At 40.3% G+C, this 18653-nt stretch overlaps 1 protein-coding gene across 1 annotated transcript in view; it reads left to right on the plus strand.

Annotated features, from left to right (window-relative positions):
- The window catches only part of GIPC2 (GIPC PDZ domain containing family member 2), a 100421-nt gene that overhangs the window by 58148 nt on the left and 23620 nt on the right, over nt 1-18653 (plus strand). The window contains exons 4-5 of the mRNA XM_069595633.1: nt 5092-5198; nt 10929-11010. Coding sequence (XP_069451734.1) covers nt 5092-5198; nt 10929-11010 — 189 coding nt within the window. The remainder of the gene's footprint in view (nt 1-5091; nt 5199-10928; nt 11011-18653) is intronic.

The following is an 18653-nucleotide window of genomic DNA, read 5'->3' on the forward strand; positions in this document are numbered from 1 at the left end:
TGTGTCTGACTCTTCTGAACCCATGGACCGTAGCCTGCTAGGCTCCTCTGTCCATGAGATTTCCCAGGCAAGAATACTGGAGTGGGTAGCCATTCCCTTTTTGGGGGATCTTTCTGACTCAAGAATTGAACCTGGGGTCTCCGGCATGGCAGGCAGATTCTTTACTGACTGAGCTATAAGGGAATCCCTACAGATGAGAACTTATTCCTAACTTCACAGAATTTGTAAATGGGTAGCTGTGTTTTAACTCAGAGTCTCTGATTATGAAGTCCATCTCTTGTTGGATACAACTGTGTCTGTACGTACCCTCCTCTTAGGGACATCAGGGCTCTGAGCCTACTCTGAATTGTACTCCAGGCCAATTCAGGCCCTTAAGGGAACAGAACAAGATGTAGTTCTGTGCAAAAGCAGAAGAATGCCCCACCTCCCCACACTCGCCCTGTGTGTGGGTTGGGGAGCTAAGCTTGGTGTGCTTGTTCTCTGTGGGCCTTGGCTGATGTCAGCTGTCCTCTTGCCCTGGGGCTCAGGGTGGGACCAGAGACAGACATCTCCTCTATTCCCCCATCTCTCCCTAAATGTCATGATGTAGCAGGGGCCGGGCTATTTACTGACAATGCCAGTTAAAATGGTATCATAAAAAATTACAAGTAGGTATAAGCATTTTATTTAAAACATAAATCTTCATTCTTTCCCTACTCTTCAGATGTAAAAAACTCTGAGAGGACACAAATTGGAGTTCTATTAAGTCTTTCTTTAGTGATCAGAATGGTAATACACATCTATGGGTTCTGTTTCATATCTAAAACCCAGATATGTGAAATGCTGGAAGTTTAAAGATATTTTCCTAATCTCCTAGTGTCATCTTGCACACACCTTTACCCCCGCCGCCACCCCCCCCCCCCCCCCGCAACTCACCTTTATGGAGTCTTTCCAAAGCAGTTAACCTAGTTTTCCTAGTAATAATAACTCTTTTGTTTTACACTTCTTTCATCAGTTCATATAGTTTTAAATTAAATTACATAATTAGAGTAATAGACACAATTGCCACAAAAGGGTTGGGAGTTGAGACGTCTGCTTCCTGGTGACATCCATCTCAGCTGTGGGAGCCTGCTGTGCACCCTTGAGCTGTGAGTGTCCTGTGCTCTGGGTGACATGGGGTGGGGGTGGGGGAGCCCGGAGTCTAGTGAATCCTTGGAGCTGCAGACTGATTTCCAGCGTCTCCTGTGTGAACTGCATTCCTCCCGTCGCTCATCCCCAAGAGAGGCCTTAAGCACATCCATTCATGAGGAGTGAAATGGCGGATTTAGGGCTTGGCCTGGGTGGTTTGAGAAGCTTAGATGGGCCAGTGCCCTAGAAGTAAGCCAGATTAACAATATTTACAAACATTAAAAAAACAAAACTTTTCTTTCCCCTGCAGGCTAACAGGACCATCCTGCCTGGTTTTATGTATAAACCGGTTGATGTACTTCCCTGAATCAGGATGGTAGAGGAACATGGCTTCTGTTTCTTCAGCCATAAAAACTGCCTTTTGGGACGCTAAGCCAGAACTAAAATTTCAGCTTTTGTTTTGGTGCCACCAAGTGGTTGGCTTTGAGATAACACTTTGGAGCCAAAGATGACAAACATAATGATTCAAAAAAACAAACAAACAAAAAAAAAACCTGGGGTGAACAGGCAGTGCACAGAGAATTTTTAGGGCAATGAAACTACTCTGTACGATACTGTGATGATGAATCCATGTCATTATTCATTCTTCCAAACCCACGGGATATGCAGCAGCAAGAGTGAACCATGATGTAAACTGAACTTTAGGTGATGTGATGTGTCTGTGTAGTTTCATTGATTGTAACGAATGTACCACTGTGGTGGGGAGTGTTAATCATGGGGGAGGTGTTGCATATGTTGGGGCAAGACGTGTATGGGAGAGCTCTGTCTTCTCAATTTGTTGTGCACTTAAAGCTGCTTTAAAAAGTTGTTGTTGTTCAGTCACCAAGCCATGTCTGACTGTTTGTGACCCCATGGACTGCAGCACGCCAGGCCTCCCTATCCCTCACCATCTCCTGGTGTTTGCCCAAGTTCACATCCACCGAGTTGGCGATGCCATTCAACTGTCTTATCCTCTGTCACCCTCTTCTCCTTCTGCCCTCAATCTTTCCCAGCATCAGGGTCTTTTCCAATGAGTTGACTCTTCGCATCTGGTGGCCAAAGTATTAGAGGTTCGGCTTCAGCATCAGTCCTTCCAATGAGTATTCAGGGTTGATTTCCCTTAGGATTGACTGGTTTGATCTCCTTGCAGTCCAGGGGACTCTCAAGAGTCTTCTCCAGCACCAATGTTTGAAGACATCAATTCTGTGGCACTCTACCTTCTTTATGGTCCAACTCTCATATTCGTACATGACTATTGGAAAGACCATGGCTTTAAAAAATAGAAAACAATCTTCCACTCTACATCACATTTTCTCTTTTAGGTACTGGTGTTTCAGGTGAGAGCCAGGTGCATAGAGACATAAGGAGGCTGGCTGACTTCTCAAGCCTGGATGACAATCCCTCTGTGAAGTTCCAGCATTCCAGGGCCTGGGTCCTTAGCTTCATACATCCCAGAAATCTTTAGTTTCTCCAGTGTATCCAGACTTGGGCAATTTTCTGGGGTTATATACCATGCTTACCAAATTTACAAAAGACTTGTTGATAAGTCAGAATGCCTGTGTATTACTTTGCAGCCAGAAATGTGTATGTAGTGGTAGACCAAACACAGGTGTTAACTGAGCATTTCCCACCCTGCAGGACACTTCCATGGGAAGACACATTATATGGAGTAGGTTGCTTGGTGAAATCTCAGTGGATGTGTGTAAGGTTGTTTATCTTGGAGGTTAGTATCATTCAGGTTGAGGCTGTCTTGATGGCCATGCTTCTGTACATGACTCCAGCCTGGTCAGTACAAAATCCTGGTCAGTGCTGGTGACTGACCGCACCTTCTTCTTTGGGTGTTCTGTTGGAAACTCTATGCTGAGTGAACATTTTCCTCCTGTTAATTTTCTTCCCTCCGATGGGACACAGTGTGACTGCCCAGGCAGATGCTGTAAGCTTGCTGATACAGCTCTAGTCTCCCGAGCATCTGTCAAGCCGTCATGATCAGCATGAGCTCTGTTAGCTATCATTTAGAGGTTTGGGGTTAGGGGAACTGTCCTGGGTATCACATGATCATTAAAATTAAAAAAAAAAAAGGACCATTTTTGAAGTCTTTATTGAATTTGTTACAATATTGCTTCTGTTTATGCACTGGCTTTTTGGCCACAAGGCATGTGAGATCTTAACTCCCCAACCAGGGATTGAACCCACACCCTGCATTGTAAGGTGTAGTCTTAACCACTGAACCACTAGGGAAGTCCCTCAATTATTATTTTTAATAATTTCACTCTCAGAGGAAAACTATGTTTTGGTGACTCTGTCCTCAAATACATGTTAAAATTAACATGAAAATCCTACCCACCTTGGAGTAGATCCCCAACAGTGAAACAGGGCTTCCTAAAGATGAAAATTACCCTTGATTATAAGGAAGGATGCATTCGTGCAGACCACCTGATGTCCTCGAGTGCTCTGTACAGATCTCACTACCCGCTCACACACCACAGCCTGCCCTGCAACTCCGCATCGGAGCTCAGTTATCTCCCAGGCTGGTTGCTGTGTCTTCCCACCCCCACCTCCATCCTTGCCCCAAACTGCTGCTCCAGAGTCCTCAGTCAAGAGGACCTGGGGGATACCTACAGGAGTTCAAAACTGGTGGTCTGTGATTGGGACCTGATCCACCAATCTTTTATTTTTGTCACTGTGTTGTTTTACAGTTTGATTTAATTGCTGAAAGTTAAAAATCTGGCCCCAAACAGTATTCATTTTCTTTGCAAACAGAAGATCTGTCTGTGCAGTGTCTACTTTCTGATAGGGCAGGCAGTCACTGGAGTGGCCTAGATAGGGTACCTCCTTGGAGTCATCCTTCATTTCCATTCTACCCTTTCATTCATTTATGTTACCGTCTGATATTGAGGGATGACTCTTGGCATGTTGGAAAAACGCAACCAAACTAAAACACATACATAGAAAGGAGCAGCACCATCGTGAACTCTTGCTCCATCATGCTCCCTGTTCTCTCCTGCCTTCTGAGAGGACTTCCTTCCTGGGAACCTGTTCCCAGCCTCCTGAGGACCCTGCCTGTCTCATCCACCCACCTCTGAATGTATGCCTTGTGCTTCTAAGAGGTGTGGTGGTGAAGTGTTGTGGAGGAAAGCATACAGACTTTGGGGTTGCAAGACCTGGATTTGAATCCCAGGTCCAGTTTCTTCCCTAGTGGCTCAGATGGTAAAGAATCTGCCTGCAATGTGAGACCCAGGTTTGATCCTTGGGTGGAAAGATCCCCAGAAGAAGGAAGTGGCAACCCACTCCAGTATTGTTGCCTAGAGAATTCCATGGACGGAAGAGCCTGGCGGGCTGCAGTCCAGGGTGTTGAAAAGAGTCAGACATAACTGAATGACTAAAACTTCACTTCCAGTCACTACTGAGTTCAATTTCCTTTTCTGTAAAGTGATGGCTCTAAGTTGCCTCTTAGGTTAGCGTAAGAATTAAGTGGGATTTTGTATTTAAAGTGTCAGTCAGAAGGTAGGTCCTCAAATAATGGTGCCTCCATCCCTGTCTTCTATCAAGACACAACCCTTTCCCTTCTCCATGACCTTGATGAAGTCCAGCTGCACACCAGCCTCTGCCTTCATGCCACATAGACTTCTTTACTCTTACAATAAAACCAACTGTTTTAATTTTTATTCCTTGTAACTTCCAGTCTTTCCCATCAGCACATTTCACATATTCCCTTTTCTTTTTGTAGTCAGATCTCCCATACCTTTCTATCATTTGAGAGACTCTTGTATGAGAAAAATGGATGACAGGAGAGTTTATTTTGGGAAATTCTATCAGGAGGCATAACTTTTATAAAATTTCACAATAACTGTACAAAAATTTGTGATAGAAACTCCATTAGCTTTTATAGCCATCAGTTGAAATTCTTAATATGTGTACCTTTCCCTATCCATTGTATTTTTATAGATATGGAGCCCAGATCAAAAGGTGGAAAGTCATCAACAGGAAAGATTGGTACAGGAAGGGAGACACTTCGTCTGAGATCGAAAGGTCCTGCCACCGTGGAGGAAGTGGTATGTTAGGTTCACTTAATCCCTATTTGGCTTGGAAATGCATGAACATTCATGTTTGTCAGAGCTGAAAATAAAGGTAAAATCACAAGATTAAGTAAAACACTTTGTATCCTAATTAAGGCACGGTCTTTAATTCATTGTCTGCTTAGACAATATTAATCTTATTGAAGGCATTTGAGAAGGAAATACAGAAGCTAAGTGTGTGAGGAGAGATTGTGATATAGCAGTCCTCAGCTACCTACAGTCAATTTTTTCTAGAGTATACAGTTTTGAGGACTGCCTCAAAAACTTAGATCAGCCACAGCTCTCTGAGATCTAAGAAAAAGTCACTGAGCTACCTGTAGGAGTAAACAGATTTGAGATTTTGATAGTGAAAGATGATGTTCATGAAAACTGGTCTCCTCAGGCAAAGCATTTGATAATTATCTGGTCTCCTCTTTCATCTCCCACATCCCTTCCATCAGCAAATCCTGGTGGATTCACCTCCACAGCAGACCAGAGCGACCAACTTCTCCCCACCTCTGACCCCCCACTCTGACCCAAGGCACCAACAGCTCATGTCAACTATTGAGGTCACCAGCTCTTGCTTCCTGCTTTCTCTCTCCCTTGCCTTCTTACCCTCTTTACCCACACAGCAACTAGGCTTATCCTTTGAAAATACAAATGAGAGTGTTACTTTTCTGGAACAATCTGTTAGAAATCCTCTAGTGGGTTCCCTCAGAGTAGCAAGCTAACATCCTCAGAGGGACCAGCATGATCTGACTGTGTGTTTCTACTCTGATCTCATCTCTCTCTCCTCCTGCCTCCCCCTGCTTCAGCCACTTGAGTCTCCTTACTGTCCACAAACACTCTAAATACATCCCCATCTCAAGACCTCTATTGAGGTGTTATGTCTGGCTGATGCTCTCCCCGCTTATGGGCATGGCTCACTCCCTTGCTGCCTTCAATTTCTGTCTTTGTCCCACCCTGTCTAACCTCTGAGCATAATATAATCGCAGTTCCTGCCACCTGCCTTCTGCCCAGTATTCCTTGCCCTTTATTTTCTCTAAGGTGCTGAACCTGTTGGGCCTCATTGTATCTTTGTTTCCTTTTTGTCCCTTGTCTTGTTCTCATCTGTCCTGATCACTGCCATATCTCCAGCACCTAGAACAATGCCTGACACTTCAGAGGAGCTCAGATCTTTGAATTTAATGAATTAGTGAGTGATTCATTTATGCTTGATGGGAAGAAGGGTTTTGCTGATTGACTGTGTCTATGAGAAGGTCAGTATTTAAGTGAAAAACACCAGAAGAGATGAAGGGAGGGAAGGAGAGCAGAAGAAGAGGGCAGCAGTGGTGAGGATTCAAAGTGGCAAATGGCAGGCCTGCTCACCACAGAAAGACAGCAGTGATGAAGCTCTCCTGTAGAGGAGGACAAGATAGGCAGGCCTCTGAGCTCCAGAGTGCCTGCCTGAGGTGGGAGGGACATTTCTGTGTGTGTATATACTGTCCTAGGGCTCCCAGCTGCTTGAAGAACAAGAGTGAGACAGATAATGAATGGTAAGGAGGCTGTTATCGTAGGATCCAGAGTTTGTGGGGAACTATGTTAGGGTCAGTCATGGGTATGGTTTGTTGGAGAAGATACTTAAGGAACCACGAGGCCAAGGTTGTCTTCTTGAACGCTGGAGTCACCAGGATGTTGTCAGTTTTGGGGACTCCAGAGGAAGACTCCGAGTTGGGTGTCTTGTTCTTGGGTGAATGAGTAGATTGAAATGGAGGCTGGTGACAGTGGAGAGGCCCGGGAGGGCCAGAAGCATTTTGAAAGTTGAGAGGTGATGAGGTTTGTGAAAAAACCCAGGGCAGTAACTTCTGGTCATTTCAGAGTCTTTACCTTATGCTGCCAGGCATACTGCTGAAGGCCAGTAAGTGTTCATTGAACAAGTGAACACACCTAGGTGGAAGAAAGGAATCTGTAAGAGGGTGAAAGGTTGGTGGGAAGGAGCTGGGGGTCCCAGCTGTTCTCTGCAGTGGAGGCTGGGAGGGGAAAAGCACAGACCTTCAAACTGCTTGCATAGAAACTGGAGTCAGCAGGAAAAACTCCATGTCACTTCAGGAGGGGGGCCGTCTTCTAACAGTTCATGTGGGCACACATATCTGTTTATTTATGAGCAGCAGCTGTGTATCAGGCGCTGGAATGAAAAAGAATAACTGAAGATCTGCCTGAGGAGGTGGGAAAGATTCATTCCAAGATAAACTCTAAATCTTTCTTCCTATTTGCATAGCATGTTTCTTAAAATAAGGCAATTAAAATAGCTCATAATAAAGGGGGAAAAAAAACTAGTCTGGCACTAATATTAAATTTGATACAAATGACCTATGATTTAATTTCAAACAGTAAAGATTTGAAACCATGCAGCTCATCACCTAGCACAAATTCTGAAAACTGAACAATACTCCACTTGCATGAGTTACTTGCTGTGTGTTTGTTGAGACAGGCACAGTCCAGGTGCTGGTAACACAAAGGTGATTGAAAACCTTGTTTTTCCTTTAAAGGGAAGAGGCATGAAAATAAACTGTTACAAACCAGAATGTTTTGTAATGTCACAAGGAAGGGGCTAGCTGATGAGCTATAGTTAGGAATCAGTAAAGAGGGAAATTGGGAGAGTTGCCTCCATATGAAATAGTTGAGTTAGTCACAGATGGAGAGAAGAGTGTTCTGGGCATGAAATGATAATAGATATGGGAATCTTGTAAATGTTGATGAGGCTGGAGTGTGGCTGCTGAAAAAGTATCTGGTAGGAGGTGTTGAGACTGGAGATAGAGGCCTGGGTCAGGGCATGAAAGGTCTGTAAATAATGCTAAGGGTTGGGGGGTGGCTATTTAAAAATTGCAAGGGGAGCAGCAAGTTGGTTTTGTGTTTTAGAAAAATCCCTTGGTTCTAGGGGATGGAATGTTGAACAGGGTAGATTTGTGAGGGTGAAGATTGCAGGTGGGGAGACCCATTAGGAAACCTCTGCACATAAGAAAAGACAAGGGAGTATTATTCAGTCAAAAGAAGGAAATCCTGCCATTCGTAGAATGTGGATGGACCTGAACAATAGTGTAATACGTCAGAGAAAGACAAATATTGGATGACCTCAGTTTTATTATCTCCCCTTCTCCCATTCCAAACAAAACAAACCGCACCTTGTGTAGAAACAGAGCAGATTGGTTGTTGCCAGAGGCAGGGGGTTGGGCAGGTGGGCTGGGTGAAATGGATGAAAGGGGTCAGAAGGTACAAACTTTCAGTTATAAGTAGGTCCTGAGAGTGGACTCACAGCTTGGTGATTATTGTTGGTAATACTGTATTATATATTTGAAAGTTGCTAAGAGACTAGATCTTAAAAGTTCTCATCACAAGGAAGAGAAAACTATGTGTAGTGATGGATAACTAGACTTACTGTGGTGATTTTTTTATACAGTATATACACATATAAAATCATTATGTTGTATACCTAAAACTAATAGTATATGTCAATTATACCTCAATTAAAAAAATTTAGGACTGAACACAGGCAATCAGAATGTGAATGGAAGAGGGATGATGAAATCAAGAGCTGTTTAGAATAGTAAGATCTTGGTGGCCATTTTTGTGTGAGGAGTACTGATATTTGTTGCAATAACCTGCAATGAATCTGGATAAATGCAAAGATAAATACCTAAGTTACTTTGCCTAGCCTGTCACTTTACACAGACTATTCAAAATACATTGTAAATAAGTCAAGAGTGATATATCATGTCTCTTGTCTCATTGTTTTAAAGGCTTAGTTAATATAAATAAAAGTACATGAAAGTTGTAATAATATCCTCAAGGAAATAAAAATAAAATTTTAGTGTAGTTAAATGTATTTTAAAATAAATTTTGAGAATATAAAACAACCTATATTTATGGCAGTATTTAAAGTACTATGAATTTTTTGCAACTGAATCTTGAATTCAACGTTTGTACCTATGGTTGTGCATTTAATATCTTTGGGCAGTTTTTTTTTCCAGCTCTGAAGCCATTTAAACCCAAATATTAAAATAAACACAGAACCAGACTTTACCAAATATTAAACCAAGATTTTTAAAGAACAATAAAATATATGTGATCATGTTTTTTCATAGAAACTTTTACTAAATAGTTAGGAAGAACAAAAATATTTTGGTACCCTTAATACACATATTATATATGTAATTGATAAAGAATGCATACAGTAGTCTCCTCTTATCCACAGCAGACGCATTCCAAACCCCTCAATGGATGCCTGAAATTGTGGATAGTACTGAGTCCTGTGTATACTGTTTTTCCTGAACATATATACCTATGATAAAGTTTAATTTATAAATTGGGCACAGTAAAAGTTGATGACAACTAATAGTTAAATAGAGCAAGTATAAAATGTACTATAATATAGCTGTGTGAACGTGGTCTCTCTCGTCAAAGATCTTATTTTACTGGACTCACTGTTCTTGTGCTGATGTGAGATGGTAAAATGCCAGCTTGATGAGATGGAGTGAGGTGAATGACACAGGCATTGTGATGTAGCATTAGGCTACCATTAGCCTTCTTACTCTAGATCAGAAGGAGGATCATCTAGCTGTGATGACGGGGAAGGTTGGATCTTAGGAGCAAATGATGTTGATGGTTGGGGTTTCTGGGATGGAGCAGATGGTGTGAGGTTTTATCATATTACTCAATGGCACACAATTCAAAACTTAGGAACTGTTTATTTCTGGAGTTTTCCATTTAATATTTTTGGACCTCAGTTGACTGAGGTAACTGAGGAGGAAAGCAAAACCACAGATAAGGATGGGGAACTACTGTACAAATAATTAGATGTATGTGTTCAGGATGTTTTACTCTTGGGGTGAGCTCTGCCCTTTTCAAGGCACACAGGACCCCTTGAGATCTAGTCATGTCTGGCGCTCTATTTCCCATCACATGGGATATCTTGCAGTCCCTTTAACCTGCTGTACTTTTCTATCAGACTCTGTGACCTCACATAGACTTCATGTCTCTATTGTCTTCTATCTGTCCTGGTTTATCTGACACCAGTTAATTTTGAAAACACAGTTCTAAAGTCACCTTTCTGAAGTCTTCCTGGACTCTTAGAGATTTAAATTTACTTCCACTGGGACTTCCCTGGTGGTCCAGTGGTTAAGAATCTTCCTGCTTATGCAGGGGACCTGGGTTCTGTCCCAGCTCTGGGGAGATCCCACATGCCATGGGGCAACAAAGCCTGAGTGTTGCAACTACTGAGCCGATATTCTAAGGTTCGTGAGCTGCAACAACTGAGCCCTTGAACCTCACCTAATGAAGCCCACACACAGCAAAGAAGACCCAGCACAGCCAAAAATAAATTAATAAATAAAAAATTTTATTGCCCCTGTGATGCCTCCATGCCTTTGACATCCTTTACAAATTGTCCTTGTTGTGGTTAAATAGCTATTTATTTTCACATCTCTCTCCCTTCTAGATTGCTAGCTACTTGGAGATACCATTCCTAGTTTTTCTTCTTTGAATCTGTAATACTTAACCACAAACACTAAAAATAAGTATTTACTATATTGATTTGTATTGAATTACAGGGCACATTCTAGCTATATTACCATTAAAATTAGCTGAAGTACACAACCAGGAACTGGCTCCACTTCAGATTTCCCCCGTGTATGCCTCAACATTCAAGAGATTGCATGTAAAAATCTCTTATTTCTCTTTTCTTTGATAAAGCCTTCTGAAACCAAAGAAAAGGCGATTGGAAAGGTTGATGATCTTCTTGAATTGTACATGGGAATTCGAGATATCGATTTAGGTAAGATTATACTATTTAAAAAAGTCTTATATGTCTTAATTTTATGGAACTTAATGCTTATTTATGTCTTGCTTGCATTTATAGTCAATATACTTTTCAAGGTAAAAAGTATTTGTGGAGTGATCAAAACCATAATGAAAATGAAGATAATATATAAAAGTAAAAAGAACACTTGGCCCTTATCCCTTACTAGTTTTGAGGCCTGAAAGCCAAGTCAACTTTTCTAAACCTCAGGGTTTTTTTTTTACAGGAAAATGTTTAACTATTTTTGAAAAATTGAAGTAGGGCTGATCTTAAAATATTGTGTTTTAGATGAACAGCAGAGTGATTCAGTTATATATTGATACATATTTTAGATTATTTTCCATTATAGGTTATTACAAGATATTGAATATAGTTCACTGTGCTCTACAGTAAATCCCTGTTGTTTATCTGTTTTATGTATAGTAGTGCATATCTGATAATCCCAAACATCTAATTTGTCCCTCCCTCCCTTTCCTCTTTGCTAACAGTAAGTTTGTTGTCTATGTCTTTGAATCTGTTTCTGTTTTGTATATTAGTTCATTTCTATTACTTTTTAGAGTCCACTTATAAGTGATATCATATGATACTTGTCTTTGACTTATTTCACTCAATCTGCCAGTCTCTAGGTATTAGCATGTTTTTCTTTATCTGTCTTACTTCCACTCATGTTGCTACAAATGGCAGTATACCATTCTTTTCTGTGACTGAGTAGTATTACATTGTGTGTGTGTGTTTGTGTATATGTATATATACATAGCACATCTTTTGTATCCATTCATCTGTCAGTGGACTCTTAGATTGCTTCCATGTCTTGGCTATTGTAAATAGTGTTGATATGAACACTGGGATGCATGTATCTGCTTGAATTAAAGAGTTTTGTTTTCATCTTTTCTGGATATGTGCCCAGAATGGGATTGATTGCTGGGTTCTTATTATTTTTAAATTAATTTATTTTAATTGGAGGCTAATTAATTTACAATATTGTAGTGATTTTTGCCATACATTGGCATGAATCATCCATGGGTGTACATGTGTTCCCCATCCTGAACCCCCCCTCTCACCTCCCTACCCATCTTATCACTCAGGGTCATCCCAGTGCACCAGCCCTGAGCACCCTGTCTTATACATTGAATCTGGACTGGCGATCTGTTTCACATATGTTAATTTACATGTTTCAATGCTATTCCTCAAATCATCCCACACTCGCCTTCTCCCACAGAGTCCAAAAGACTGTTCTTTACATCTGTGTCTCTTTTGCTGTCTTGCATATAGGGTCATCATTACCATCTTTCTAAATTCCATATATATGCGTTAGTACACTGTATTGGTGTTTTTCTTTCTGACTTACTTCACTCTGTATAATAGGCTCCAGTTTCATCCACCTCATTAGAACTGATTCAAATGCATTCTTTTTAATGGCTGAGTAATATTCCATTGTGTATTTGTACCACAGCTTTCTTATCCATTCATCTGCCGACGGACATCTAGGTTGCTTCCATGTCCTGGCTATTATAAACAGTGCTGTGATGAACATTGGGGTACACGTGTCTCTTTCAGTTCTGATTTCCTTGGTGTGTATGCCCAGCAGTGGGATTGCTGGGTCATATGGCAGTTCTATTTCCAGTTTTTTAAGGAATCTCCACACTGTTCTCCATAGTGGCTGTACTAGTTTGCATTCCCACCAACAGTGTAAGAGGGTTCCCTTTTCTCCGCACCCTCTCCAGCATTTATTGTTTGTAGACTTTTTGATAGCAGCCATTCTGACCAGCATGAGATGGTACCTCATTGTGGTTTTGATTTGCATTTCTCTGATAATGAGTGATGTTGAGCATTTTTCCTGTGTTTGTTAGCCATCTGTATGTCTTCTTTAGAGAAATGTCTGTTTAGTTCTTTGGCCCATTTTTTGATTGAGTTGTTTATTTTTCTTGAACTGAGCTGCAGGAGCTGCTTGTATATTTTTGAGATTAATTCTTTGTCAGTTGCTTCATTTGCTATTATTCTCTCCCATTCTGAAGGCTGTCTTTTCAACTTGCTTATAGTTTCCTTCGTTGTGCAAAAGCTTTTAAGTTTAACTAGCTCCCATTTGTTTATTTTTGCTTTTATTTCCATTACTCTGGGAGGTGAGTCATAGAGGATCCTGCTGTGATTTATGTCAGAAAGTGCTTTGCCTATGTTTTCCTCTAGGATTTTAATTGTTTCTGGTCTTACGTTTAGCTCTTTAATCCGTTTTGAGTTTATTTTTGTGTACGGTGTTAGAAAATGTTCTAGTTTCATCCTTTTACAAGTGGTACCAGTTTTCCCAGCACCAATTGTTAAAGAGATTGTCTTTTCTCCATTGTATATTCTTGCCTCCTTTGTCGAAGATAAAGTGTCCATAGGTGTGTGGATTTATCTCTGGGCTTTCTATTTTGTTCCATTGATTTATATTTCTGTCTTTGTGCCAGTACCATACTGTCTTGATGACTGTGGCTTTGTAGTATAGCCTGGAGTCAGGCAGGTTTATTCCTCCAGTTCCATTCTTCTTTCTCAAGATTGCTTTGGTTATTTAAGAGTTTTTGTATTTCCATACAAATTGTGAGATTATTTGTTCTCGTTCTCTGAAAAATACCATTGATAGCTTGATAGAGATTGCATTGAATCTATAGATTGCTTTGGGTAGTATGCTCATTTTCACTTTATTGAGTCTTTCAATCCATGAACCTGGTATATTTCTCCATCTATTTGTGTCATCTTTGATTTCTTTCATCAGTGTTTTATAGTTTTCTATATATAGATCTTTTGTGTCTTTAGATAGATTTATTCCTAAGTATTTCATTCTTTTCGACACAATGGTGAATGGAATTATTTCCTTAATTTCTCCTTCTGTTTTCTCATTGTTAGTGTATAGGAATGCAAGGGATTTCTGGGTGTTAATTTTATATCTTGCAACTTTACTATGTTCATTGATTAGCTCCAGTAATTTTCTGTGGAGTCTTTAGGGTTTTCTATGTAGAGGATGAAGTTATCTGCAAACAGTGAGAGTTTTACTTCTTTTCCAGTCTGGATTCCTTTTATTTCTTTTTCTTCTCTGAGTGCGGTGGCTAAAACGTCCAAAACTGTTGAATAGTAGTGGTAAGAGTCTGCACCCTTGCCTTGTTCCTGATTTTAGGGGAAATGTTTTCAATTTTTCACCATTGAGGATAATGTTTGCTGTGGGTTTATCATATATGGCTTTTATTATATTGAGGTATGTTCCTTCTATGCCTGATTTCTGAACTTTTTTTTTTTAATCATAAATGGATGTTGAATTTTGTCAAAAGCTATCTCTGCATCTATTGAGATAATCATATGGTTTTTATCTTTCCATTTGTTAATGTGGTATATCACATTGATTGATTTGCATATATTAAAGAATCCTTGCATCCCTGGGATAAAGCCCACTTGGTCATGATGTATGATCTTTTAAATATATTGTTGGATTCCGTTTGCTAGAATTCTGTCAAGGATTTTTGCATCTATGTTCATCAGTGATATTGGCCTGTAGTTTTCTTTTTTCAAGGCATCTTTGTCTGGTTTTGGTATTAGGGTGATGGTGGCCTCATAGAATGAGGTTGGAAGTTTACCTTCCTCTTTAATTTTCTGGAAGAGTTTGAGTAGGATAGGTGTTAGCTCTTCTCTAAATTTTTGGTAGAATTCAGCTGTGAAGCCTGGGCTTTTGTTTGCTGGAAGATTTCTGATTACAGTTTTGATTTCCATGCTTGTGATGGGTCTGTTAAGATTTTCTATTTTTCCCTGGTTCAGTTTTGGAAAGTTACACTTTTCTAAGAATTTGTCCATTTCTTCCAAGTTGTCCATTTTATTGCCATTAGTTGCTGATAGTAGTCTCTTATGATCCTGTGTATTTCTGTGTTGTCTCTTGATGAAAGTGAAAGAGGAGAGTGAAAAAGTTGGTTTAAAGATCAACATTCAGAAAACTAAGATCATGGCATCCGGTCCCATCACTTCATGGCAAATAGATGGGGAAACAGTGGAAACAGAGGCTGCCTTTATTTTTCTGGACTCCAAAATCACTGCAGATGGTGATTACAGCCATGAAATTAAAAGACATTTACTCCTTGGGAGGAAAGTTATGACCAACCTAGACAGCATATTAAAAAGCAGAGACATTACTTTGCCAACAAAGGTCTGTCTAGTCAAAGCTGTGGTTTTTCCATTGGTTATGTATAGATGTGAGAGTTGGACTATAAAGAAAGCTGAGCATAGAAGAATTGATGCTTTTGAACTGTGGTGTTGGAGAAGACTCATGAGAGTCCCTTGGACTGCAAGGAGATCCAACCAGTCCATCCTAAAGGAGATCAGTCCTGGGTGTTCATTGGAAGGACTGATGCTGAAGCTGAAACTCCAATACTTTGGCCACTTGATGAGAAGGGTTGCCTCACTGGAAAAGACGCTGATGCTGGGAAAGATTGAAGGCAGGAGGAGAAGGGGATGACAGAGGATGAGATGTTTGGATGGCATCACCGACTTGATGGACATGAGTTTGGGTGGACTCTGCAGGTGGTGATGAACAGGGAGGGCTGGTGTGCTGTGGTTCATGGAGTCACAAAGAGTCAGACACGACTGAGCGACTGAACTGAATTGAACTGTTGTGATTTCTCAATTTTCATTTCTAATTTTATTGATTTGATTCTTCTCCCTTATTTTCTTGATGAGTTTGGCTAATGGCTGTCTATTTTATTTATCTTCTCAAAGAACCAGCATTTAGCTTTGTTGAGTTTTGCTATGGTCTCCTTTCTTTTGCATTTATTTCTGCCCTAAATTTTATGATTTCTTCCTTCTACTAACCCTACAGTTCTTCATTTCTTCCTTTTCTAGTTGCTTTAGGTGTAGAGTTAGGTTATTTATTTGACTTTTCTCTTATTTCTTAAGGTAAGCTTATATTGCTATGAACCTTCCCCTTAGCTCTGCTTTTACTGAGTCCCATAGGTTTTGGGTTGTTGTGTTTTCATTTTCATTCATTTCTATGCATATTTTGATTTCTTTTCAATTTCTTCTGTGATTTGTTGGTTATTCAGAAGCGTGTTGTTTAGCTTCCATATCTTGGTATTCTTATTTGTTAAATTAAAAAAATTTTTTTTTTACCTTGCAATATTGTATTGGTTTTGCCATACATCAACATGAATCCCATATGTTGGTATTTTTAATATACATATTTTTTCCTGTAGTTGACATTTAATCTTACCGCATTGTGATCAGAAAAGATGCTTTGTATGATTTCAATTTTTAAAAATTTACCAAGGCTAGATTTATGGCCAAAGATGTGATCTATCCTGGAGAAGGTTCTGTGTGCACTTGAGAAAAAGGTGAAATTCATTGTTTTGGGGTGAAATGTCCTATAGATATCGATTAGGTCTAACTGGTCCATTGTATCATTTAAATTTTGTGTTTCCTTGCTAATTTTCTGTTCAGTTGATCTATCCATAGGTGTGAGTGGGGTATTAAAATCTCTGACTATTATTGTGTTACTGTTAATTTCCCCTTTCACACTTGTTAGCATTTGCCTTACATATTGCAGTGCTCCTATGTTGGGTGCATATATATTTATAACTGTTATCTCTTCTTCTTGGATTGATCCTTTGATCATTATGTAGTGTCCTTCTTTGTCTTTTTTCATGGCCTTTATTTCAAAGCCTATTTTATCTGATGTGAATATTGCTGTTCTGCTTTCTTTTGGTCTCCATTTGTGTGAAATATCTTTTTCCCGCCCTTCACTGTCAGCCTGTATGTTTCCCTTGGTTTGAGGTGGGTCTCTTGTAGACAGCATATATAGGGGTCTTGTTTTTGTATCCATTCAGCCAGTCTTTGTCTTTTGGTTGGGGCATTCAACCCATTTACGTTTAAGGTAATTATTGATAAGTATGATCCCATTGCCATTTACTTAGTTGTTTTGGGTTCTAGTTTATACACCTTTTCTGTGTTTCCTGTCTCGAGAATGTCCTTTAGCATTTGTTGAAGAGCTGGTTTGGTGGTGCTGAATTCTCTCAGCTTTTGTTTGTCTTTAAAGCTTTTGCTTTCTCCTTCATATTTGAATGAGATCCTTGCTGGGTACAGTAATCTGTCTTCTTTTTCTGGGACTCCTATGATTCAAATGTTGGGCGTTTCACATCGTCCCAGAGGTCTCTGAGGTTGTCCTCATTTATTTTAATTCTTTTTTCTTTTTTCCTCTCTGCTTCATTTATTTCCACCATTCTATCTTCCACCTCACTTATCCTATCTTCTGCCTCAGTTATTCTACTTTTGGTTCCCTCCAGAGTGTTTTTGATCTCAGTTATTGCATTATTCATTATTGATTGACTCTTTTTTGTTTCTTCTAGGTCCTTGTTAAACATTTCTTGCATCTTCTCAATCCTTGTCTCCAGACTATTTATTTGTAACTCCATTTTGTTTTCAAGATTTTGGATCATTTTTACTATCATTATTCTGAATTCTTTTTCAGGTAGACTCCCTATCTCCTCCTCTTTTGTTTGGTTTGGTGGGCATTTATCATGTTCCTTTACTTGCTGAGTATTTCTCTGCCTTTTCATCTTGTTTAGATTGCTGTGTTTTGTGTGGCCTTTCTGTATGCTGGAAGTTTGTGGTTCTTCTTTATTGTGGAGGTTCCTCCCTGTGGGTGGGGTTGGATGAGTGGCTTGTCAAGGTTTCCTGGTTCTGGAAGCTTGCGACTGTGTTCTGGTGGGTGGAGCTGGATCGCTTCTCTCTGGAGTGCAATGAAGTGTCCAGTAGTGAGTTTTGAGGTGTCTATGGGTTTGGTTTGACTTTGGGCAGTCTGTATATTTAAGCTCAGGGCTATGTTCCTGCATTGCTGGAGAATTAGCGTGGTATGTCTTGTTCCGGAACTTGTTAGCTCTTGGGTGGAGCTTGGTTTCAGTGTAGGTATGGAGGCTTTTGGATGAGCTCTTATTGATTAATGTTCCCTGGAGTCAGGAGTTTCTGGTGTTCTCAAGTTTTGGATTTAAGCCTCCTGCCTCTGGCTTTCAGTCTTATTCTTATAGTAACCTCAAGACTTCTCCATCCATACAGCACAGATCATAAAACATCTAGGTTAATGGAGAAAAGATTTTCCACAGTGAGGGACACCCAGAGATGTTTGCAGAGTTACATGGAGAAGAGAAGAGGGAGGAATGAGATAGAGGTGACCAGGAGGAGAAGAGGGGGAATCAAAAGGGGAGAGAGCAATCTAGACAGTAGTCAAATCCCTGTGTGCTCTCCACAGCCTGGAACACCCAGAGGTTCATGTAGTTACACCGAGAAGAGGGAGGAAGGAGATAGAGGTGACCAAGAAGAGAAGAGGGGAAGTCAAAAGGAGAGAGACAGATCTAGCCAGTAATCAGTTTCCTAAGTGTTCTCCACAGCCCAGAATACCCAAAGAGATTCACAGAGTTAAGTAGAGAAGAGAAGGGGAGGGAGGAGATAGAGATAACCTGGGGGAGAAAAGGAAGAGTCAAAAGGGGGAGAGGGCAATCAAGCCAGTAATCATACTCCTAAGTAAAAATGGGTACTGCGGATTGGATTCTTAAAGGTACAAAATTGATAACAAATACCAAAAAGCAAAGATTAAGAATCTAGAGTAGAGGTTAGAT

Source organism: Ovis canadensis, chromosome 1 (genome assembly GCF_042477335.2).
Source record: "Ovis canadensis isolate MfBH-ARS-UI-01 breed Bighorn chromosome 1, ARS-UI_OviCan_v2, whole genome shotgun sequence".
NCBI classification, from domain to species: Eukaryota; Metazoa; Chordata; class Mammalia; order Artiodactyla; family Bovidae; genus Ovis; species Ovis canadensis.